At 42.4% G+C, this 25,102-nt stretch overlaps 1 protein-coding gene across 1 annotated transcript in view; it reads right to left on the reverse strand.

The window, feature by feature from the left end:
• GPR149 (G protein-coupled receptor 149) overlaps positions 1-25,102 on the reverse strand; it is a 228,221-nt gene that overhangs the window by 56,151 nt on the left and 146,968 nt on the right. The window contains exon 3 of the mRNA XM_040429954.1: positions 22,544-23,004. Coding sequence (XP_040285888.1) covers positions 22,544-23,004 — 461 coding nt within the window. The remainder of the gene's footprint in view (positions 1-22,543; positions 23,005-25,102) is intronic.

Below are 25,102 nucleotides of genomic sequence, written 5' to 3' on the forward strand. Positions count from 1 at the left end.
GTTTCGACTTTACAAGTATTTTTCAAGCTTGAAGTCAAAATGTTGCTTTGGTTCGGAGTTAATAAATACATGACTGGATTGCAGATTGGAGTGCCGCGGTTTTTCCTATACCTACTTCTCCTCATGCTGCTGCCATATCCACAGTATGTCACCTTGCCACTGTGGTATCCTGCTGTATGCCATATCCACACTCTGGTGGGAGATTGGGAGTGTCCACACACCCAGTTTCCCCCCCTTTCTGTCACGTATCTTCATTTACCTGCAGACTCTCCTGCAGGGCTGACCCTGCGCAGCAGCCTTTCCTCTGCCCCCGCATCTCTATCCTCCCCTCCATCCCCTGGCGCCTCCAGTTACTTTGGGTCCTCTGGACACCCAACTCCATTTGATCCCTGTAACCCCTTCAAAAATCTCTCTCTGCATATCCACACTATGTCACCTTGCCACTCTGTGGTCTCCTCATGCTTCCATCTCCACATTATGTCACCTTGCCACTCTGTGGTCTACTCATGCTGCTGCCATCTCCACACTATGTCACGTTGCCGCTCTGTGGTATCCTGCTGCTGCTGCCATCTCCACATTATGTCACCTTCTTACTCTGTGGTCTCCTCATGCTGCTGCCATCTCCACACTATGTCACCTTTCCACTCTGTGGTATCCTGATGCTGCTGCCATCTCCACATTATGTCACCTTGCCACTCTGTGGCCTCTTCAATCTGCTGCCATATCCACACTATGACACCTTGTCACTCTGTGGTCTCCTCATGCTGCCATCCCCACACTATGTCACCTTGCTACTCTGTGGTCTCCTCATGCTGCTGCCATCTCCACACTATGTCACCTTGCCACTATGTGGTATCCTGCTGCTGCTGCCATATCCACACTATGTCACCTTGTCACTCTGTGGCCTCCTGATGCTGCCGCCATCTCCAACCTACTGTATGTCACCTTGCCACTCTGTGGCCTCCTCATGCTGCTGACATATCCAAACTATGTCACCTTGCCACTCTTTGGTCTCCTGCTGCTGCTGCCATATCCACACTATGTCACCTTGTCACTCTGTGGCCTCCTGATGCTGCCGCCACCTCCAACCTATGTCACCTTACCACTCTGTGGCCTCCTCATGCTGCTGCCATATCCACACTATGTCACCTTGCCACTCTGTGGTCTCCTCATGCTGCTGCCATCTCCACACTATTTCACCTTGCCACTCTGTGGTATCCTGCCTTTGCCATATCCACACTATGTCACCTTGCCACTCTGCTGTTCCCACCCTCATGCTGTTCCCACCCTCCCCACTTCATGACTGGTCCACTATTTTGCCTTTCGGCCTGGCTGACATCATAATTTATTTGACCTTTCTTCTGATCTGTCAGAAGGAAGGAAAAAGGAGACACACAACAGATTCAGTCTGTGTAGCAGCTGTAAGGCCTATATGGTCCCATCAGAATTGGCTTATGATTTGGTAGCCAAAAGCAGGAGTTGGTAGAAAACACAGAAGACATGCAATTATTCCATTCACGTGTCATCTCGGTTTTACATCCACTCCTGTTTATTTTTGGCATTAGCAATACTGATGGATTATTGAGCAAATGCTGACCGAGTGAAGGCGTATGCTTCATAGACAGGATCCGTTTTTTGTGGGTTATTGTTCTGACGGATCAAAGGAAGGGCAAATTAATCCGTGACTCTGTCCGAGGGGCTCTACTTTTATAAGCGTTTAATAGAACAGGTTCTGTAAACATTTATGTGGAATCAGCTGACTACGATGTATAAGGAGTGTGCTTCTTCTTGATGCTAACATCGACCTGTAAGGCTGAGTTCATACTTGAGTTATTTGGTCAGTTTTGGCCCCGTGACTGCCCTAATAAGTGAAGTGTGCAGTGATTCTAAGAGCGACGCATGTCATAAGGACTCACGGTATTATTTAACTACCAAATCAGACTCCCTATGCGTGTTACTACAAGGCAGAGTGTTCTACACCACTATAAATGCTCTCAGCAGCCAGGAAATAGATGTTTTTTAACGCAATTCGCCGCAAATAAATTCGGATTGAAGACAATTTTTCCATAAAATTCAGCGAATCGTCCGAATCGAATTTTTGAAAAATTTGCTCATCTCTAGTAATCTTTAAAGACCCGGCATCTGCCGTAACGGAGGATGTTGGGAAGAGGTTAATCTAGTACAGGCGCTCCAGCTGTCTTTCTGGTATTTTTTTTGCAAGTGCCCAACATGTATAATAGTTGAGGCCACTAATTGGCTGTAGTGGTTACATGCCAGTTCCTTGTAAAAAAAAAAAAAGCCTGGAGGACTGAGGAAGCATGTACACAGGACAGAAGTGATTTATTATAATTTTTTTTGTACATGCACCTTTGAAAGCCATAATTTTTTGGCCTTTTTTCATTGATAAATGCGGTTTTATTTTTCCGTCATTTTTACTGTACTACTTTTTTTATTTTATTTTTTATATCTGGGAACATTGGAAAATGTTTAAAAAAAGGGTGAAAATATAGTCACGTTTTTTTTCCTAGCACACAGTCCAACTAAATTACTGTTTTTTACTTATATCCCCTTTCCATAACAATTTTTTATTTTTTCTTTTATATAATTTTTTTTAAATTTATTTTTCATTTACACTTTGTGGTTAGTATTTTTTATTTATTGCTGATTTCTTTTTCAGCAAGCTCTCTGTGGGCTGTATTCTCCCTGTATATAGACCGAATATGTCAGGCTTGGTTACAGGGGGAATACAGCCCACGGAGAGCTTGTACAAGGATGTACATCATCACTGCAGAGATGGTCTGAGTGTCACTACCACAGCTTTGAGACGTTCTCACAGCTCTGTTTCTCCACCCCTGTGATGATGTCACTACTAGAGCATGGAGGAGTTCTCTCTGCTCTGTTTCTCCGCCCCTGTGTTGAGGTCTTTACTTGCTGTTTTCTTCCTCCCAGCTGTCCCTCCTGTGTTTGATTTCTCTGCCTTTAAATCACCCCTCCTCCTTTGTAGGGTGCGGATTATACTCTTCATTTGAGCTGTATCTCTCGCTTGAGTATCTTCACTTGTGTGATATCTTTCTATGGACCTGAGTTCTGCTGAAGCAAGTACTTCGGATATTGTCTGCTGACTTTGGATCTGTTTTCACTGCTGCTGCAGCTCCTTCAGTTAAGTGTGCAGACATTGTGTGTTTCTGTTTGTTTGCTGACTGGATCCGAGGCGACCCCGGTTCCGTCCATATTCTGAGCAGGGCACCGGTGGCCGTGCCCCTTCCACTATTGTAGGGGTTACAGTGGTCATCAGCCTTAGGTACGCGGGCATGTCTCGATCCACCATCTGGATCTGGACATGTGCTTAGCAGCATAGGGAGAGCTTTTAGGGTCTGACAGGGGTCACCTTTTATCCTCCCTAGTTTGGGTCCGGTCAGTAGCTAATTCACTGTGTATGCTCTTGTTGCTCACATACAGCCGTGACACTGAGTGTGCAAAGACCCAGCACTCATGCAGATAACTAGACCCTGGTGATCACATGATTGTTGGGATCAGAGCAGGAAGCGGAATTGCTGCTCCTGATCTGTATACACAGCGCTTATTTAGTGCTGCTTTTACAGTGATGAAGAAGGCAAGTCACTGCTGCCACTTATAGCCGGCTCCCTGCTCCGATTAGCATGCAGCTGCTAACTCTGCAAGAACATTCAGGAATGTCTTTGCAGAGTTCAGTACAGATTGCCTGGATGATTAAAGTCTATGGGCAGTCCACAAGTGGTTAAGGCCGAACCAGCACCTGATGATTATTCAGGCACTAACACTGTGCCCAAGTGATCAATGACAGGAGTGAGGCTGTGATATATCGCCTTAGACTATGCTAACTCAGCTCTCGGAACACATCCATAGGACGCCATTTACTTGACAAATGTCAAAATAATGTACTTCTGGTATCTGCAGGTATACTGCATGGAAAATGTAGTCTTCTGCATTTTACTATATTGCGGCATCCTACAAAAAAAGTATGAATACAAACTGATTGCATGGTAATGTTTCACTGTATACTGCAAATATCAAGCTCCGTTGCTGATAACATTATTGGTGATCTGATCCTAGAGAATGCAAAATAATAGAAAGAGGTTATTACTATTAGTTTAATTGTAGGAAGAGAATATTCATTTAAAATATGATTTTAGGGTATGCCCACAGTATGTAAATATGTTGCCATGGATTCTGATGCGATTCTGGGTAAATCCATGTGTCCTTGGCAGAATCGGAGTTACCTACAGATTTTGTACCAGATGTTGCCACAGATTTTAGTATACGGTATGTATTGGAAATGGTAAAATCCATGGTAAAAAATTTGTAACATAAATCTACACCGCATATCAGTTTCCTTGCAGATTCCTCACAGGCTCTTTATGCAACGCATGGATAAAAGGTAGTAAAATCATATCCTTGTTGCTGGTACTGTAAAGCACTGAGGATTGAAATCCTGCAGTGCATGCTTTTAAATTATGTCCTAGCGCCGGAGTGCTGCCCCTAAGTGTGTGGGGTAGTTCTTCATTTTTGTGCCTTTTCGCATCTCATTGCCGCTCCTATTCACGGTCACATTAGCCGCTCCTGATGAGGCATCTTCATGATGCAGAAACGCGTTGAGCTGAGGGGTTAAGTCTTTATATGTGCAGCATGTGCAGGGCGAGCTAGGCATCAATGCTATCTTTATAGACATGCTGTGTGTGTGTGGGGGTGGGGGGTACTGTAGGGATTTGCAACCAGCATCACTATTTGCAGTTTATTGTGGTTGCGTTCCCCTGCACTGCCTGTAAGTTGGAGGCTAGCTGTGCACTATTTAGTGGCAGTGTCTCCCACACATATTGGTTTGATAGTTCAACAGGCTTTGGGTGTTTGATCAGCTGCTTTGACAGTTGCACGCCCAAACCCTGAGGTTGATGTACGGCCCATTACTATTGCCTATTCCAACTGTGTGATACTGTTTGAGGGGGTTCATTTACCACGTGATTCCCTGACTGGTTTATTGTGATCCCAGTTGGTATTCTTTCAATAGGCGTGTGGATTTTATTCACCTACTTTCTATTTACATCAATAAAGTTTTTTTTTTGTTTTTTGTTTTTTATTTTACCACCCCAAAACTTATTTCAATTATTTACCTAAGGGGATGTACCTCTAAAAACACTAGGGAGACTGTCACATCTAAATGGCTTTCCCCACACTAAGGTACCCATACATAAATGAAGAAAGTGATGCAAAGGAGCTCTTAACAAGCTCTGCTTCTGATGCCACCAGATGTAAGGCAGCTATTTTATAAGTCAATGTTCGACCCTTTAAATAGGCCTTGAGACATGACTGATATTAAATAAGCCAGTACCTCATCTGCAGCCAGCTGTTTCAGGGTAATTGCCCCTTATCAGTGCAGAGCAGAGAATACTCGCTTAACTGGGTGAGAGGCCGGGGGGTACTATCTCTCCTTGGGGATAAAGCTCCTTAGTTGGCGTGAGGGTACTTATTAACCATATATACCTCTCTATAGCATACCTACTCTCTGCACTGATGAGGGGCTATCACCCCGAAACAGCTATCTGCAGATAAGTTGCTGGCTTATTTATTATCCAAGTAATGTCTTAAGGCCGATTTAAAGGGTTGACTAACATTGACTTATAGGATAGTTGCCTTATATCTGGTGGCATTAGAAGCAAAGCTTGTTAAGAGCTCATTTGCATCCCTTTCTTCCCAGAATTCCAATAAGTCTCCTAACTCTTTTCCTAAGGAGAGATAGTACCCCCTAAATACATAAAGGAAGTTACAGCATTTGATAAATAGTTGGATGACGATTGTAGACCAATGCCTTTTTCCTTTCCCCATTGATAACATGTGAAGTCCGGGTTACATGGGTCATGATGTGATGATGCCGGATGTCTCTGTGTCACTCCTGATTGGCTGGTACTCCAGCACATGGAGGGCCGGCTAGGTAACCTTCCAACGAGATGCCAACAGCACTGCTCGCTGGTGAGCGTACCTGCCAGCAACAGTAGAGATAGAACACAGGGTAGGCAGGGTAGGGACATAATCATGTGTGCAAGTAAAGTGCAGTATAACTCCATGACCCATCACCTACATTATTATTTAGTTGGATCTAAACAACACATTTATGAGATATATTGGTAAAATTCTGGTTTTCAGTGTCACTCTGACCTTCTACTGCAGCTGTGTGAAAATGTACCACAGACAACTAATGCTCCGCTCACATTATTAGGGCAGTGTCCTGCGTTCACATTGTACAGGTTGCCTGACATACTGTGGCCTGATAACCCCTGTATATTATTCAGCAAATAATGTACTCTAGTAGAGACAAAAAGCTCACGTAATCTCTGCTGCCGTTTTAAAAGCTGAGGCTAACATAGCCAACATATCTTTGGAACCTGTGCTACAGATACTGTGTACTTAAAGGAGTGGTTCACACCTGGGGATCTTTTCTGCAGACTTTTCCGCAAGCGCGGCCTGACCAGTGGTGGAAATAATATTTACATGATCCCGCCGCTGTGTTCTGGCTTTAATGCTCAGGCAGAATAAGTCTTGGGTCATCCCATGGTCAACATCTGGTTTGACGTGGGTCACATGGTCGCCTCAGCCCATGACTGGCTGCAGTGGTTATGTGTCTGGGTCTATGGACACCTTTGGGGGTATTGGGGGTCTTTTTTTTTCATTATTGCATTTTATTTATTTTGGGCTCAAAATCTTTTCTTTAATTAATCTTTATTAAAAATGTTCAACAGTTTTTTTTTTTTATAGCCTTCATTTTCACTGCATCTGCATACTGTTTCTTTTGCTTGTCAGTGATTCTGCCAGAGAGCTGCTCTAATGGCTCAAGCAGTAGCCCTTATCTCTAGCTCCCTGACAGCTCCTAAACACTGAATTAAGGCATATTCTTATGAATTAAAATTCACCTTAAATGTTGAATGTTGAAATCTGTTGAAAATCTTTAATAAAGACCAACTGAAAATGATGTTTAACCCAAAATAAGTATAATGTAGTAATAATAATAATAATAATAAAAAATAAATAAAATACCCCAAAGGTGTCTATAGCCTTTAACCCACCGGCCCATAGGTAAGGTATGTAGGACTAAATGTATGATTACCTTTGCTTTTAATCACAAACGCATCACATAGATACAGTTCAATTCATATCCAGTTAAGTACATTTCTTTTTATATAGCCACTTTTAATCCCCGTCATATACGACCTTTTTACCAATGGAATCTGGGGCTGGAATGAGAGAGGCGTTCTGGATCCAATGTAATTATCTGGATATGAATTGCACTGTATCTATATGACACGTTTGGAGTGCCACAGATTCTTTAAACGTGACGTTTGACTTCCAACGGCTGATTGGATTGCAGCTCACACTCATCTACTACTAGGAGATATAACCTTGTCCTGGTCATCTGATGATCACAGGTGTAGTTACAAGACACAGCTCAGATACCTGCGCCGCAACTGTAAGGCCTTGTGTGCACAATATGTATTACGTGCTGCTTTCCACCTGGAATATCAGTACCAGCTAAGTAGATAAGACTTTCAAAATGTCATCAACAAGGTGCAGACATTTTCCGCATGGACATTGACCTGCAGTGGAGATTTCGAAATCTGCAGCATGCCAATTATTTGTATAGATTTTCATTTGGGGCAATTCCGCACCAAAATCTGCAAGGAACACTTTTGGATTTGGTGCACAAACGCAGAGAAATCCGCACAAAAAAAATCTGCCTGGAAAATCTGCATAAACTGGAAAGTGCATTACCCATGACCAGGAGGTGTTTTTATTGCAGTACACAATGTTCTTACTGATAAAAGCTAGCAGAGATCTCGAACACCCTTTTAATGTAAGTTTTGTACAGATGAAGCTGTTTTTCCATTTATGTCAGAAGCTTTAAGACACTTTGCTTTATAGTAAGTCCATTCTTTTACTGCTATTGGATTTTAAAATCATAAGAAAAATATGTTAAAAGGGATATTTGTTATAGTGTATATTGGCTCCCTGGCACTTAATGAAAAGATGCCCTTGTAAGCGAAAGAATTGACCGATTCCGGTACAAATATACAAAACCATTTATAGCTCAGAAGGCACTTGGTATAAATAAAGAATTACTATATGTACCTGCCTGGCATCAGTTCACACTATGAATTGGATGTGTCATTGTGGTCTAGAACTGTACTTTCCCTTTGTGTCATGTATTATATATCATCTGACAGCTGAAGATTGTCAGTCAGCCCACCCACCTCCTAGCTATATGTTCTCAATGCCAGAAATGCATGTTGACCCATCTGGTACATTGATGGCATATTGCTAGGATATACCATCAATGTCAGATAGGTGCAAGTCCCAACTTTGGAACCTGGTCCTACTGCTATACTTCCAGAACGTGGCCCTTGAAGTTAGCAGGTACACCTCCGTTCACCACTATTGATGTTCTGAAGTCCTGGGAGTCCCATAGCGGTGAATAGAGAGATAACCGTGCGTGCTTGAGGAGTTTGCTCTCTTTCATTTTGGGGGCCTGCTTTGGGAAATAGGATTGTGTCCTAGAGGTGGGATCCATACCTATCTGACATTGATAGCATATCATACCGATATGCCATCAATGTCCCAGATAAGCCAAAGTGTAGCTTTAAGCCTCCTGGTCATAGGTGAGAGGACAGGAGATTAGTCTTCCACAAGCCCTGTAGTGAGTGGCAATTTTTAAATAAGGATGTGGCTTGAGAAGGCAGAATCTTATTGGTTGCTATGAGCAACCAAGCCAGTTTTCCTTTAATACTAGTTTTAATAAATCCCCCCCATTGTTCTCTAGACCCTGGACCTGACTCTGGAACTGCTGTGTTTCATTGTGCTCCAAAGATGTCTGCCACTGGTTTCAGACTGGATCCCAGCCTGAGAAGCAGGTGAACAACAGCCTTGAAGAGAAAGTGGTGAGTGGTTTCCGACCACTGCCAGCATGTCCTGAATTGGATGATCAGGAAAGATGCCCTGGAGAAGTGGTGTGATTTGCCTGGAGAGGGAAAATCTGAACCAACACAGTGTGTGGAAAAGTAGGCCCCTTGCAGACGAGCGTGTCCGGATTAGGTCCGGATGCGTCCCGATGCATTGCGGCAAACCCGCGCGAGTAGGAACGCAATTGCAGTCAGTTTTGACTGCGATTGCTTTCCGATGTTCAGTTTTTATCGCGCGGGTGCAATGCGTTTTACACGCGCGTGATAAAAAACCGACTGTGGTACCCAGACCCGAACTTCTTCACAGAAGTTCAGGTTTGAGTTAGTTGTAGTGTAGATTGTATTATTTCCCCTTATAACATGGTTATAAGGGAAAATAATAGCATTCTGAATACAGAATGCATAGTACAATAAGGCTGGAGGGGTTAAAAAAAGAAATAAAATAATTTAACTCACCTTAATCCACTTGTTCGCGCAGCCGGCATCTCTTCTGTCTTCATCTGTGAGCAATAGGACCTTTGATGACGTCACTGCGTTCATCACATGGTCCATCACATGATCCATCACCATGGTGATGGATCATGTGATGAGCGTAGTGACATCATCAAAGGTCCTATTGCTCACAGATGAAGACAGAAGAGATGCCGGCTGCGCGAACAAGTGGATTAAAGTGAGTTAAATTATTTTTTATTTTTTTTAAACCCCTTCAGCGCTATTTTACTATGCATTCTGTATTCAGAATGCTATTGTTTTCCCTTATAACCATGTTATAAGGGGAAGTAATAATGATCGGGTCTCCATCCCGATCGTCACCTAGCAACCGTGCGTGAAAATCGCACCGCATCCGCACTTGCTTGCAGCCCCATAGAAATGAATGGGTCAGGATTCAGTGCGGGTGCAATGTGTTCAACTCACGCATTGCACCCGCCCGGAATACTCGCCCGTGTGAAAGGGGCCTAAGGGTCCATTCACACGTCCGCACATCGCCGACACTGTCATAAAAAATGCCTTTTCTTGTCCGCGGATGCGGATGCGGACAGCACATTCCGGCCCCATTAAAAAAGAATGGGTCCGCACCTGTTCCGCAAAATTGTGGAACGGATGCGGACCCATTTTTCGGACGTGTGAATGGACCATTACTGTACCAAGACTGTGAAAGAGACAGTGTACCAAGCCAGACACCTGTGAGTAAACCAAGAGGTATCTTCTGTTAGAAGCTGTGACTGTGCTGACAAACAGCAGTAGTACTTTATGCAGATTTTCATGTGGTTTTCACTGCATTTTAGCACCAAATGCATATGTTACTTGCGGATTTGCTCACAGATTTGCACCAGATTAGAGATGAGCGAACCTTTTGAGAGTCGGTTCAGTTCCAGTTTGTCGTATTTTTGAAAATGTTAGTTTTGACTTCAATCTATTCTACTTGAATCAAAGTGGCTCAAATTGCCCTGGAAATTGGTACAAATATAACACTCTCTAGTCTCCTGGGATAATTTATAGGAATTTTTTTTTTCTCATTTTGCTAATTTTTTTAAATGAATTTTTGCTTTTTTTCTCCTCCCTCTCTAAGATTTTGAATGCAGCATTAGTAAATCATGTCAGAGTGATGCTGATGTACATAGCTATGGGTAAACACATGCTTGACAGCGTTAACAAACAGTGTGGTTAAAAACATACCATGCAATCACATGTGTTTTGCTTTTTCATAGTCCAAAGCTTTCAAAAATTGTCCCTTATCAAGGGCAGATGGTGTTTAAACACATGGGAATATAGCAATAAAACAGTGGCTTGTTGGGGGACCAGGTGTCCAAAAATTATGTCTTGATGGGACCCAAATGCCTGCCATATGACACACACAAGTGTTAATTGTCCAAAGAAAAAGTGGCTCGTTTTGAACAAGCTTAGAAAACTTCTCCCTTTTAATTGGAAGCAGCAGCAGTACAGTGTGGATAGGGAAAGAGGCACATGGTCACAATAATAACGACAGCTAAAGCAGAATAGCCTGGAACATACAAGGCAGTATATTGGCTGTCTATGGGTAGTAGTATTAGTAGTAGTGGCGGATACGTGGCAGCGGATTTGTGGCGGATTAGCAGCGAGGAGAAGCAACTGCAGCAGTGGTGGCAGCAGCAGCCGCAATATGGTACATTTTGGCAGGCAGACATCAGTAATGGGATGATGGTGGAGCAACAACCATACAAACCATGATTGTAGGCAGTAAGGCCGGAAGAAAGCAACAGTGACAAGATGGGGCACTTGTCAGCAAGGCCAGATCTATTCATCGCCTTCAGCCGGAGGAGTGTGAAAATCCTCCCGAATCCAGGCTTGGTTCATTTTGACAAAAGTGATGTTTTAGACACTGGCGGAGGACAATTTAGTCTGTTTGAGTGTCACCCTCTCCCTCCCCTGTTGTTCTGAAAACCCTATCTAAGATGACACTGGAGGCTGGGCAAGAAAAAAGACAGAGAGTATACTGGGTCAGTTTAGGCACTGTTCTTGTCTGCCTGCCCAGAAGTCCATGATGTCAGGAAATAGGGTACGTGCTGGAAACAGGCAGAGTGTAGATAGGCCTGAACCTAGGCATTGAGGCGGGAGGTCTCCACGAGCTGATTTGCCTCAGCCTTGCGTGGCATGTCAAAAAACGCCCATCATGTTGAGGAGACTGAACTGGCTGCTACGGCTGTGGCTTCTACTGTTTGCCTCTGCGGGAAGTGGGTTACTCTGTAGGGGGTGGAGAGGGGCCTTCTTTTTAGACACACTGTTGGCAGGTGTCTGCTCACTGAAAGCTACTGTAAGCTGTGTACACAGTGTTTCCTGGTAATAACATAAGTTGACATTCCCTCGCTTTGCTTTCATAGCGAGGGTCTAAGAGCATGGCTATCCAGTAATCATCAGACTGCTTGATGTGAATCATACTGTAGTGTCCCACTAGGTAAATGTGGGCACTACACAAGGGTCAATTGGGTCACGTTTGTTCTCCACCTCCTGTGGAACATGGTCATTGTATTGTATATGTCATTTTAATGTAAATTGTCATGTTATTTATGTAATCTCCTGTGTACCAGGCCTATTAAGGGTGTAGGTGTAGTTGAGAAGTCAAGTGTCACCTTAGCCAAACAGTAGCTGAGGTGCAGCTTCTGACATGCAGCTAGATAGCCCAGGCTTCTAGTTTGCCACCAGGAGAAGAGCCTGCCCCCTGAGAAACCCAGTTCCCACAAGAGTACAGAGCAGAGCCATTATTCCAGCCAAGCAGAGAGCTGAAGGGCAGAAGGATTTATTCAAAGCAAGGAGTCATATACGAGAGGAAGTTTTCCCTAACCAAGGATAAAGCCAGCAATAGGGCATACGGGCCTTGGGATAAAGACAGACAGGATTCTGAGGAAAAGTGCAGCCTGATCTGTAAGTGTTTAACCCTCTGAGTATCTTGCAAGAACATTGTGCCTGCCATTGGATGTAAAGCCTGCCTGTTACCTTCTTGTGGAACTGAACAAAAACTGTAAATAGTTAACTGTTTCAGTAAACAAAAGTTTTGGTTCACTGCACTTATTACTGCAAGAAAATCGGTGTGCCACTGTTACCATCACTGGTGTCACGAACTTTAAGGGATCTTGCCACAGGCACACTAAACCTACAACACCCAGGGCACCTCACCTACCACCTGGCCTGGTCCCTATACACAGAGAGTGCCCCAGAGGATCCATGTGCCAGCCTCTCCATCACTGCTGTACGCCTGCCCAGGGTCATCTATAAACTGTGAGTAACCAAGAGCAACCCTCGTTTTGCCTATTAACCGTGACCTCACATTCGCAACACCCTGCAGGGCTGCGTACTGCAATACGCCTGTCAGTGTGTAAGCAAGCAAGCATACAGGTCATCATTCTGGCTAGTGTGCGCGAGAAGCCAGTTCTTTCTGACTCCGCCCACTCCACCTCTTACTCTTTCTCCTCCAGAGGCAGCTCCTCATCCTCCTCCTCCTCCATGGGAGTTTCTCCTTGTGGGTCCCCAACAGCTATAGGGCAGAGAGTAAGATGTGTTAGCTGTTCTTCTTTCGCTGTCTAACCCCTACTGCATGAGTGTCAGTGTCTATTCTGAGATAAATATGAGGGAGATCAGCGTGTTCATACTGCAGTTGTCCCTACTGAGATATTTCGTGGCTTCTTCAAAGGGCTTCAGCACCCGACAGGCGTATCGGATGAGCTGCCACTCCCTGATCTCAAAACAACACATGGTCGCTGCTGAGGTGTTCTGGTGCATGACAAAATCATTCACAGCTTTCCGCTACTCGTACAGACGATCTAGTATGTGCAATGTTGAATTTCAGTGAGTTGAAATGTCGCGGATTAAGCGGTTTAACGGCAGACAGTCTCCTAGACATGCCAGCACCTTGCGCAAGCCAGTGTATTTAAAAAAAAAAAGCATGACTAGGTTAATCACGTGTGCCATGCAGGGAGCATGTGTTATTCCCCCCAGGTTCAGCGCGACCACTAGGTTGCAACCATTGTCACTTACCACCTTGCCCAGTTGGAGTTGGGGAGGTTACAGTTAGCGAGATGTTTCCTGCTTGATGTACCGTAGCAACAGCTCGCCTGTGTGGCTACTCTCGTCCAAGCCAATCAGCTCCAACACTGCATGTCAACGCTTGACACATGTGATAGAAAGAAGTGGGAGTGGGACGACATGTGCCTGCTGCTATTGGGGAGGGTGTCCATGGTGGAAACGGCAGATAAATGTCACAAATGTGCCTTTACTCCAAGACTTTTATGATGGCCTTTCCTCTATCATATGATATGATTGTTGAATTGCTCTAAATCCCTGAAGAAATACAATTAAAAAGAGACATGTATGGAGGCATATTCCATTGACAGCAGAAATCAAGCTGGCAGGAACAAGTAGTGAGAGGCAGAAAACAGAAGTTTTAGTATGGCTAGAAATTGTATTTTACTTTCTGAGGCATATGGTGTTTACAGAAACTGAAATGTCACTGTATTTAAACACATGACAATCATTTAGTTTGAATATGGCTACTTACCTCACCACACTTCTATCCACAAAATAAATATCTGTGTATGCATAAAAATAGTACATGAGGTGGAGCACAGTTGACAGCAACAAACTAATGCATGTGCTATGTGGAATAAACAGATGCACTCGTTGAATCTGGGCATCAAAATACAAGCTGGAATGACTATATGACAATAATGATTTACATCTAGAAAGGAAATGAATAGATTCACAGTTATTACTATTTCAGATCTGCAAACTGATCTTCAGTCTGTGTGTGGATGGTAAAAGACTGCACACAGATATCATACAGCATTGAACGGCTGTCATGAGATTTCTGTATCAGCTATGTGTCTACAGTTGGCAATACAATGCTATCTCTGATAGAGATCTTTGTGGATTTATCATTCTTCTGATTTAAATTTTTCAGCTGATCATTATTTTCTTCCCTCAGATTTTTTGGCACCGGAGCTGTGTAGCAGTGGTCTTCTGCACCTGTCACGAGGGTGTCAAGAACCACGCCTGACTCCGTTATACCCGGGGTCAGGAAGTCGCAGCGGTTGGCTGCGCGCTCTATGTAAGATAGGGCTGTTTCCTTATGGTAGCTTTCTGGGTTTGCTTTGCAAACCCTTTTGGCTCACTCAGGGATCCGTAGCTCCTTCTCCTCAGCTGTTCCTTGTTCAGCACTCCCAAACCTCCTTATATTCCCCTCTCACACTTCTCTGGTTGCCAGATATAGAGCTTCCTGCCTGGACATCTATTCTGACCCTCTGGAGCTGTGTTGCTGCGTTCTCTGGTTGTTGGTCCAGAACGCTAGCCTCCGGATCCCCGTTGGACCTTTGTGGTCTGCTGTGGTCGCCCACCTGGGTGTATTTGTTTGTCTGTATTGTCTGTCCTCTCCCTGGTGTTTCCCTCTTAGTGTCAGTGGTGCGGACTAGCGATCCCACCAGGCCGTTCACTATCTAGGGCTCATTTTAGGGAAAGCCAGGGTTTAGGCACGTGATCGCCGCACGGGTGAGGAACCCGTCTAGGGACGTCAGGGCAGTCAGGTGCCAGCCGCAAGGTGAGTCAGGGGTCACCACCTTACCCTCTCCCTTGGGCAGGGCTTTCCCTTTTCCCTCCCTGTGTGTGACGCCGGTCATTACAGCACCCCTGTCGGCAGTACATTTTAGAATGTCTTAGACTTTGTTCAAATAGTAGGAGTGGATCCTAAAGAAAATAAACCTATGAAGGCATTCATATTCTTTCCACTTCTGGTTCTGGTGAAAGTTAAAGCCATCTGTTGGCCCGTGAAACAATCCAGGGGGATAGAAATATGATTCTGAATTTATATATGGATACATTTTATCTACAATTCTTCTCTTTTTGAACGTATCCTCGTGTTAGCTGGCAGTTAGTTGAAAGTTACTTATCATTTTTTTTTTTAAAACAGCTGCTTTGCTAAAATTTTTCATCTCAAAAACAGCTTTAGGCCTCATGCACACGACCGTGACGTTTTTTGCGGTCTGCAAACCGCGGATCCGCAAAAAATGGAAGCCGCCCATGTGCCTTCCGCAATTTGCGGAACGGGCGGCCCAATGTAGAAATGCCTATTCTTGTCTGCAAAACGTACAAGAATAGAACATGCTATATTTTTTTTGCGGGGCCACGGAACGGTGCAACGTATGCAGACAGCACACGGAGTGCTGTCCGCATCTTTTGCTGCCCCATTGAAGTGAATGGGTCCGCATCCGAGCCGCAAAAAATGCGGCTCGGATGCGGACCACAACAACGATCAGGTGCATGAGGCCTTATTAGACCTTTAAATTAACCAGAATCTCTACTAGATGGACTAGTTCCATATGTTCAATAGATTTCTTTCCTTAGAATTTGGGTCTTGACAATTGTCGGCATGAAACTACAGTATAATTTACAGAATTTTTTTTTAACTCTCCTTCATTAAGGCATACACAGAAGAAAAACAGAATGTCTTGGCTTATGCTTTTCAGAATAGCTTTCCATATATATTGGTCTGGTGCTAATTAGAAAACGCTATGTAGATTGAAACATACTGTTCATCTCATGTGTAAATTTACACAAAAGCATAAATATTTTGTAAAAACTAAATAGTTTGGTCGATAAATGTAAAGCAAGGTTTTCAATTGGTTCTTTCCCTTTATTCTTTGTAATGAAAATAGTTAGAAATGTACTATACTTGATTGCATTTCTGCAGTATTAGGTAATTGTACATGCATGCTAACCTTTAGGAGGGGCTAGGAGAATAGAAAACACTAAGAGGGTCATTTACTAACTGATGTACACCAGTTTTGTGGCGTATACCTGTCGTAGATTGTGGCGCAAAGGTTATTTGCGCCGCAATCTGTGACTTTTTCCTGCTCATGCCAGGTCTAAAAAATGGGGGCGTGATATGGGTAGGGAAGGAGGCGGGCCGCCAGGCCTATCTCATTTATCATTTTCTATACCTGTTTTAGGTTGTAGAAAATGTCCTAAATATACACCAGCAAGGGAGCTGGCGTAAATTTAGACAGGCGGTGGATACACCAAAGTTATGTAGAGGCTGGTGCCTTTAGTTTTGGAACACTATTGAAGACATGATCATCAGAGTAAAACCATAACCTCTTTTTATATCGTATGGGCATCAGTCAAGTGCCATGTTGGGCACTGGTTGATGGAGCTGGCCCATTTGTTGACGACTTCTGGTGACTATTACTTTACTTAATCTTTGTATATATATATATATATATATACACAGTACAGACCAAAAGTTTGGACACACCTTCTCATTCAAAGAGTTTTCTTTATTTTCATGACTATGAAGGCATCAAAACTATGAATTAACACATGTGGAATGATATACATAACAAACAAATGTGAAACAACTGAAAATATGTCATATTCTAGGTTCTTCAAAGTAGCCACCTTTTGCTTTGATTACTGCTTTGCACACTCTTGGCATTCTCTTGATGAGCTTCAAGAGGTAGTCCCCTGAAATAGTCTTCCAACAGTCTTGAAGAAGTTCCCAGAGATGCTTAGCACTTGTTGGCCCTTTTGCCTTCACTCTGCGGTCCAGCTCACCCCAAACCATCTCGATTGGGTTCAGGTCCGGTGACTGTGGAGGCCAGGTCATCTGGCGCAGCACCCCATCACTCTCCTTCATGGTCAAATAGCCCTTACTTTCAAAGTTTTTCCAATTTTTCGGCTGACTGACTGACCTTCATTTCTTAAAGTAATGATGGCCACTCGTTTTTCTTTACTTAGCTGTTTTTTTCTTGCCATAATTCAAATTCTAACAGTCTATTCAGTAGGACTATCAGCTGTGTATCCACCTGACTTCTCCTCAACGCCACTGATGGTCCCAACCCCATTTATAAGGCAAGAAATCCCACTTATTAAACCTGACAGGGCACACCTGTGAAGTGAAAACCATTTCAGGGGACTACCTCTTGAAGCTCATCAAGAGAATGCCAAGAGTGTGCAAAGCAGTAATCAATGCAAAAGGTGGCTACTTTGAAGAACCTAGAATATGACATATTTTCAGTTGTTTCACACTTGTTTGTTATGTATATAATTCCACATGTGTTAATTCATAGTTTTGATGCCTTCCGTGTGAATCTACAATTTTCATAGTCATGAAATTAAAGAAAACTCTTTGAATGAGAAGGTGTGTCCAAACTTTTGGTCTGTACTGTATATATATATATATATATATATATATACACACAGTATAACTTTTATCGTAAGTAGTTTAGTAAACCCTTTAAAGGGCTTCTGTCACCCCACTAAACTTTTTTTTATTTTTTTAGCTTACTTATAATCCCCACACTGCGATTTATGCCTACATAATCAAATTAATCATTTTGGTCCTGTAGATTTTGTTTAAAACATGCTTTTAAAATATGCAAATTACCTTGCTACCAGCAAGTAGGGCGGCTACTTGCTGGTAGCAGCCGCATCCTCCGATCCTAAAGACGCCCCCTCCGCATTGTGATTGACAGGGCCAGGGAACGTAATCGTTCTCTGCTGGCCCTGCCTGTTAGCATTCAAAATCTGAGAGGCGGCCGCTCCATCCTCAATGCGCCTGCGCCGGGTGTAGATGTGACATCATCGGCGCAGGCGCATTGAGGATGGAGCGGCTGAGCGAGCGGCCGCCTCTCAGTGTGCCTGCGCCGATTGAAGACAGGTACAGCCGCGGCGCAGGCGCCAGATTTTGAATGCTAACAGGCAGGGCCAGCAGAGAACGATTACGTTCCCAGGCCCTGTCAATCACAATGCGGAGGGGGCGTCTTTAGGATCGGAGGATGCGGCTGCTACCAGCAAGTAGCCGCCCTACTTGCTGGTAGCAAGGTAATTTGCATATTTTAAAAGCATGTTTTAAACAAAATCTACAGGACCAAAATGATTAATTTGATTATGTAGGCATAAATCGCAGTGTGGGGATTATAAGTAAGCAAAAAAAAAAAAAAAAGGTTTAGTGGGGTGACAGAAGCCCTTTAAGTTGCTTTAAGTCTATTTTTCCTGAACTTCAATTATATTAAGCTGTTCAATACTATGTATGTTCATGATGAATTTCCCCCCAGAGAGTCCCACTTCAGATTGAAGATTGTGGTTACCCTTTATATTTAAACTAATTTTTAGATTTCTCTTTTCTTATATAAGCTTACGTTTTTGACAATTTCTTTTATAATAAAGAAAGTGAATGAGAATGGGTGATTAGATGAATATGTAATAAAGGTGTTTACTTAAAAAGTAGTTAAAGGGAACCTGCCACCTCAAAATCGCATATAAAACCGCCAGCATTACCTTATAGTAGCCCCCAGTCTGTTAGAAATGATGTGTTTGATCCAGTAAACTGATGCTCCAACGATGTTTTAATCACCATCAGCGGATTCAGCGCTATCTCGCCGGATAGTCTAAAGTCAAGGGGGCAGCGGCCTTCTTGCTTCAAGTCAAGATAAGCACGCCCCCTTACCGTCCCCTCTTCTGTGTGATTGAAATCCTGCAGTGCGGCCTGGGATCGCGTTAGTCTCGCACATACGCGGTATGTTGATGAAACACGGCTAACTCCGGGAGACGGGATCGCGCAGTAACAAGGAGTGCACTGCGCATGCGTGAGACTAACGCGATCCCAGGCCGCACTGCAGGATGCCAATCACACATAAGAGGCGATGGTTAGGGGGCATGCTTATCTTGACTTAAAGCAAGGAGGCCTGTGCTGATGGCGATTAAAAGATTGTTGTTGTCATGTATGGAGCATCAGATTACCGGATCAAACACATCATTAATAACAGATTGGGGGCTACTATAAGGTAATGCTAGCGGTATTATATGCGATTTTGAGGTGACAGGTTCCCTTTAAGAATGAAGTTTTGCAATGTCTCAACCATAACAAAGCCAAACTCCTGGTTGCATTTCTTAACTATTCCTCATGTATTATCCCACACCTGGATTTTTATCTGTGATAATTCTCTTCCACCGGTGTCTCTTAGCTGATGTTCTTATACAGCCTGACAAGGTTAAAATTTCTTATTCATTCCCTGACCTCTTGTATGCAACATATTTCTTAAAATTATCAAAATGAGAAAAAAGGAAAAGCTGGTGACCACAGCTTTCATGAATATGCTGCCTATTAAAATCTCATCTCAAATCCTGATTTATATAATGAAACCACAACCAAGTTTTTTTTTGTTTTGTTTTTTTGCATGAGGCTCAATATGTTTGAATTTGTCCTGCTGCTCTTAAAGGGTCACTAAGCTTTCAAAAAATATTTGATATGCTATAGTGACATATCAGAGGTTTTGATCAGTGGTGGTCTGAGAGCTGAGACTCCCACTGATTGCTAGAACTGAGAAGTTCTCACAAAGTGCAGTCTCTTGTTGCTGCAGGAAATGGGCTCAATGGAAAGTCTATGGGCCCGACTCAATTCCATCTTTTGCAGCAAGAAGAGAGAATGCACTATGTTAGCGCTTATCTCTCCTCATTTTGATGATTGGTGGGGGTCTCAGCACTCAGACACCCACCAATCAAAACCTTTGATATGTCGCCATGACATATGTAAAGCTTTTTGAAAGCTCGGTGACGCTTTAATTTTACACTGCATTGTTTTAATACATTACTTCCACACTGTACAGTATATAAATAAAACAACATTCTAGAAAATTGCAACCTTTTTAAAACATTGAAACTACATAATTGAGTAGGAAAAGGAGAGCAAACTATTGGTGTGAACAAATTACTGTATTTTAAAATGCAATTTACTATAGTTTAAAGGATAACTGTCATATTTTTTTTTTTCTAGTTTATTAGAGGTAGGCATGTATACCTGAGTTAGTCTGTCAATGATTGCCAAAAGATCTGTAATTACCTTATAATAATAGCCTTCATTAATGTCTCCTGTCCCTTTCCACTGCTCCCTTAAAAGACTGTTGCTATGGCTCATCTGTCTCCGGCTAGGAAGACAGAGGGGTGGTCCTTCACACTGCATGCCTGCATTAGACTTCAGAGTGAAATCATTGGGTAAAGAAAAAAACACCAGGCTGATCCCCAAGAAAATCTATCTTTTTTTTAATTCTAAAATAATTTTTTATTCATGGATGAAACCTTCAGGGCTCGATTACATTATGTGCAAAAGGGGCAATTTTGGGGTCTCTATTCTCACCAGATCCAATCTATTATAAATGTTTTCTGTCAGTTATTTTTATGTCAAGTTGACAGCTTGGACCTAACTATGTCATGCCCCCCTCTGACGATGTGCGGAGGTCGGCCAGGATAGCACCACGACTCTCATTAAGTGCACTGGGTGGGGTCATTAGTTTAAATAGTACACCAGCCCAGTGCCCTGGGCGGATTATACTAATCATTGTGGTCTTGGAAGCTAGGAAGGAAGATTGGCTGTCTGCTCCAGCTCAGGAAGATAAGTGTTATTTCAAGTTGGTTGTTTTGTGTCATCTTCCCATCCAGGTTCTGTGCGAGCAGGCTGCTCCTATTTCCCCACTTCACCATCTCAGGGAATTCAGGGTTTTGTCAGCCCAGGCACGGGGACACCTCATACCTACCTTAAAGGTCTGTAGGTGGGCTGAGCAGTGCAGGGAAAGAGGTCAGGGATTAGCTAGGAGGTCACCCTTCCCCTGTCTCTCGCCCAGAGCCTGGTTGGCTGGTTGGTGCGTTATCTGTTATACTGAGTGCACGCCCGCCGTGACAAACTATTTATAATTTCCCACTTTCCCTATGAATATTTTGCCAAGAGATCTCCCATACAATTAATATTATCCTGAAAACATTATTACCTTATAAGGCACATTCAGATTCAATATATTCTTTATAAATAGTGTTAAATTAGTTTATCAAAAGGAGCACAGATTTCAAAAGGAATATAGTCTAGCACATCCATATTGAAGGTGTGGTGAGCAGTTACAAGATAAGGTTCTTAAATAAATGACTATTAAAGAGTTTCTGTCTCCAGGATCAGCCCTATTAAAGCAGACATATTGCCTGGTAGGGCTCATCATGCTGATTAGAACAATACACTTCTTTTGTCTGTATGCTAAGCAGCTGCATATATATCAGAATTTTTCTTCATATGAAAAGGAGCAGGTTTGAGCGCCAGAATTCTTGGAGCACTGCTTTGTAACACCCCTTGTGCTCTGCACACTCCCCCTCAACTTGATTGGTTTTGCATGTAGTGATCACAGGTTTGAATCTTGGAAGAGACTTCAAGGTTTTTTTCTTCAGATATCTTTTTTCTTCCACATTTAACACATAATAAGTCAATATCCTTATCATTTTGAGACTAATGTTTCAGGCTTAAAAAGCTCATTAATATTGATGATTTCTTTATAATCATAAATTATGCCTATGAATAAATCAGTAACAGGTTTTAGGTTTCTAAGTAAAAAAAAAAAAACTATTCTCAATAGAGTAAGGTCTTATATTTTATGTATTATACAGTAGTATAGCCTTTTATTATAAACAGATATATAAAATAACAGAAAAAAACTTTATGTAAGTCTCTCCTGGGACTTGAACTTAGGATTTCTACATATATGGCAGACCACTTATCACTAACCTATAGGATTACCACATAGAGAATAGTGTTTTTTCCATGCTTATAAGCTAATACATATTACTAATGTCTTTATAATCATATATTGCGCCTGTGAATAAAGCAGTAATATGTATAATAGCTTTCTGAGCCTATCTCAATGTGGTAAAGCTATAGTACATAGTGTATATGATATGTAGATGCTACGACACAGCGCTCGCCATGCTGATATTTATCCCTGCCAAACCAGGTGGAGGGAGGGGGGGTTGCGGAGCACAGGGGGCATTACAAAAGCAGTGCTCCAAGGAATCAGCCCTCCATGGTGGTCAAACTTGCTCATTTGCATATGAATAAAACACAGATAACTCTGCAACTGTTTAGCATAGAGACAAAAGAAGGGTATTGTTTTAATCAGCATGATGAGCCCTACCAGGCATTATGTCTGGTTTAATAGGGTTGATCCTGGTAAACAAGCCTCTTTAATATATTTCCTATTGTCATTACGCAGTAAGTGCAGTGTTACCTGTCGTGGTGTCCGCTCAGACTTGCTTCTGCACCATTCCCAGTCTGTGAGTTCTGGCTTCCGACTTTCCTCATGTGACAGTCTCCTGTCCTGACCTTCATAGAATGCAGACTTTTCAAAATTTCTCATGTCCTCTCTTTTAAAGACTCCAATTTTTTCCGAAAGGAGGCGACCGATGGCCTTGTCTTTCGTTGGATCTGGTTTTAACTCTGTGTTAAGACTTCTGAGTTTGCTGACATCCTTTAGCCTTGAGCTGTCCTGCAGACTGATACTGCTGAAATCCAGTACAGCCGAATTGAGAATCCTCTCACAACGTGGGTCATTTGTGTTTTCACATTCATAATTAATTAAATTATGGTAGGAAATAGAGTTCTCTGCAGCGTTATGATTTTCTTGGGATATCTTGTAAATGCCATAGCCTTTATTGAAGGAAAGGTTGAAATCAAATCCTCTTTTCTTAGCTAGAAAGTTAGAAAATATATAAATTACTAGGTTAATTAATACAAGCAAGTGCAATATTTAGGGTACAGCCACACAGGACAGATATGCTGCACCTTTTCAGCTAATGAATTGAACCAAAAGAATCTGCAATGTCAGAATTTATGTTGTGGGTTTTCATTTTCAGATTTCACACCTTTCTCACCCTCATAGATTCTTACATGTTCGTACAGTAAAAGTGCCTATATACCATAGTTCTACTCATACACGTGTGCCGGCTTAGTTATATTTTAGTTCTACTGAATAGTGATGAGTGGCAGGGGCTATATTCGAATTCACAATATTTCACGAATATTTTGTAGAATATTCGTCATATAGTCGCGAATTCGAGATTATTTTATTGAATGCGATAAATCGGCAATGTAAAAATCACGTAAATGCGAATTCGTAACATGAAATACAGGCATGGGTCACTTTGGCTACATTTTTCAGGCTGGTATAAGTTTCCTGAGACTGGAGAAAATGGTTGGCACGGCAGAACATTAGAATAGCTTTATATGCTGATAGAGTAAAGTGCTCCAATATATTCCATATTGTGCTAATCGGCAGTGATTAGAATATTTTTTTGCACTTATGTGCAACTTCACATTTTAGCAGGTCTGACTACAGATTACTGATTGGTGCACTAAGTATTGTTGTGAACTTGTGACATTGCTTCCTTCTCATTGGCCCACAAGCAAGAAGCAAAGAGGAATCATGTGTTCAGATGGAAAAAAATTCTGAATATTCGATATAATGAATATATAGAACTATATTCTAAATATTCACAAATTCTCAAAGTGGCGATATTCGCGGTAAAAATTCGCTATTCAAATATTCGTGTTCAAAACTACTGCTGAAGTGTAAGAGGCAGCAGGAAATGTCATAAAACTACAAAAAAATACAGTGAGACAGATTTACTAACCCTACAGATGATGTAAATGTAGACAGGCTGTCCTGACATGTACCAGATTTATTACAGTGCCTCGTGCCAGAAGATGAATTTGGTGCATAGATACTTTCTGGCTAAGCTCTATACTAACTATTGGTTGGCTTACTTTGAGACAGAATTCCACACCAGAATTTGTGTAAAATTTTTTGCTAAATGTTCAAGCCACACCCGTTTTTCCATGAAACTACACTCCATTTTGTACTAGGATCAGAAACTTTTTGTTAACCTATATTTGCCAAATTCTACCACTTTTTGTCACAATTTATGCCAAAATCTAGGTTCATGAACCTTAGTTATTGTGTGCAAATATTCGTTAAGTCTTTTGCCATCCCAGTACTAATGTTCTGGGGTTCCTCTGCCAGTTTCTGTTTACTTACCAGGAGCAATGATGTGCCATACATAACTGATCCAGACAACTACTAGCCTCAGCAGCTATGAGCTGTAGTAAATAGCATTACTGCTGAAGCCACTGCTTGGCTGCAGTGGTCATGTGTCTGAATGGTATGTCATCACTCCTGAAAAATACTGGCTAAATGTTGTTTTTACTGTGTCTCACTATGAATGGGTTACCCAGTTTGACCCTCATAACCACCATGACATAGCCGTATATCATGAAGGAATGTATGGAGCGAGCTCACACGCTGAGCTCACTCTATACATGGTGGCTATCGACTGTATAATACAGCAGGCATCCACCAGTAGTGGCCAGGTTCACAGATATCTCCGATCATGGTCATTTAACCCCCTAAATGCCACAGTAAATTTTTTCGACATTCTAATTACCTCCCTTTCCCAATTTTAAAACAATTGAATAAAAAGGTGATCAAAAATCGTATGTACCATATAAAAGCGATCCAGCACTCCACGGGATGAATCCAAACTTGAATTTATTTAAATATATTAAAAACAGCAACTGAAAAGTCCAATGTCCACAAAAAAGGAACACACACCTGATGTGGTTCAGACCCACTCGGGTCCTAATTCATAGATAAAGTGAAACTCGTTTGCTCAAGGATATGTAATTTTTGAAGGAAGAACACACCCTCTAGGTAACTGTGATGAACTAAGATATATGTACGTGTCTTTTTGTATTTCCTATATTCATGCCTAAAAGGGTTGTCCGGGTTCAT

This window comes from Bufo bufo, chromosome 4 (assembly GCF_905171765.1).
Source record: "Bufo bufo chromosome 4, aBufBuf1.1, whole genome shotgun sequence".
Lineage (NCBI taxonomy): Eukaryota > Metazoa > Chordata > Amphibia > Anura > Bufonidae > Bufo > Bufo bufo.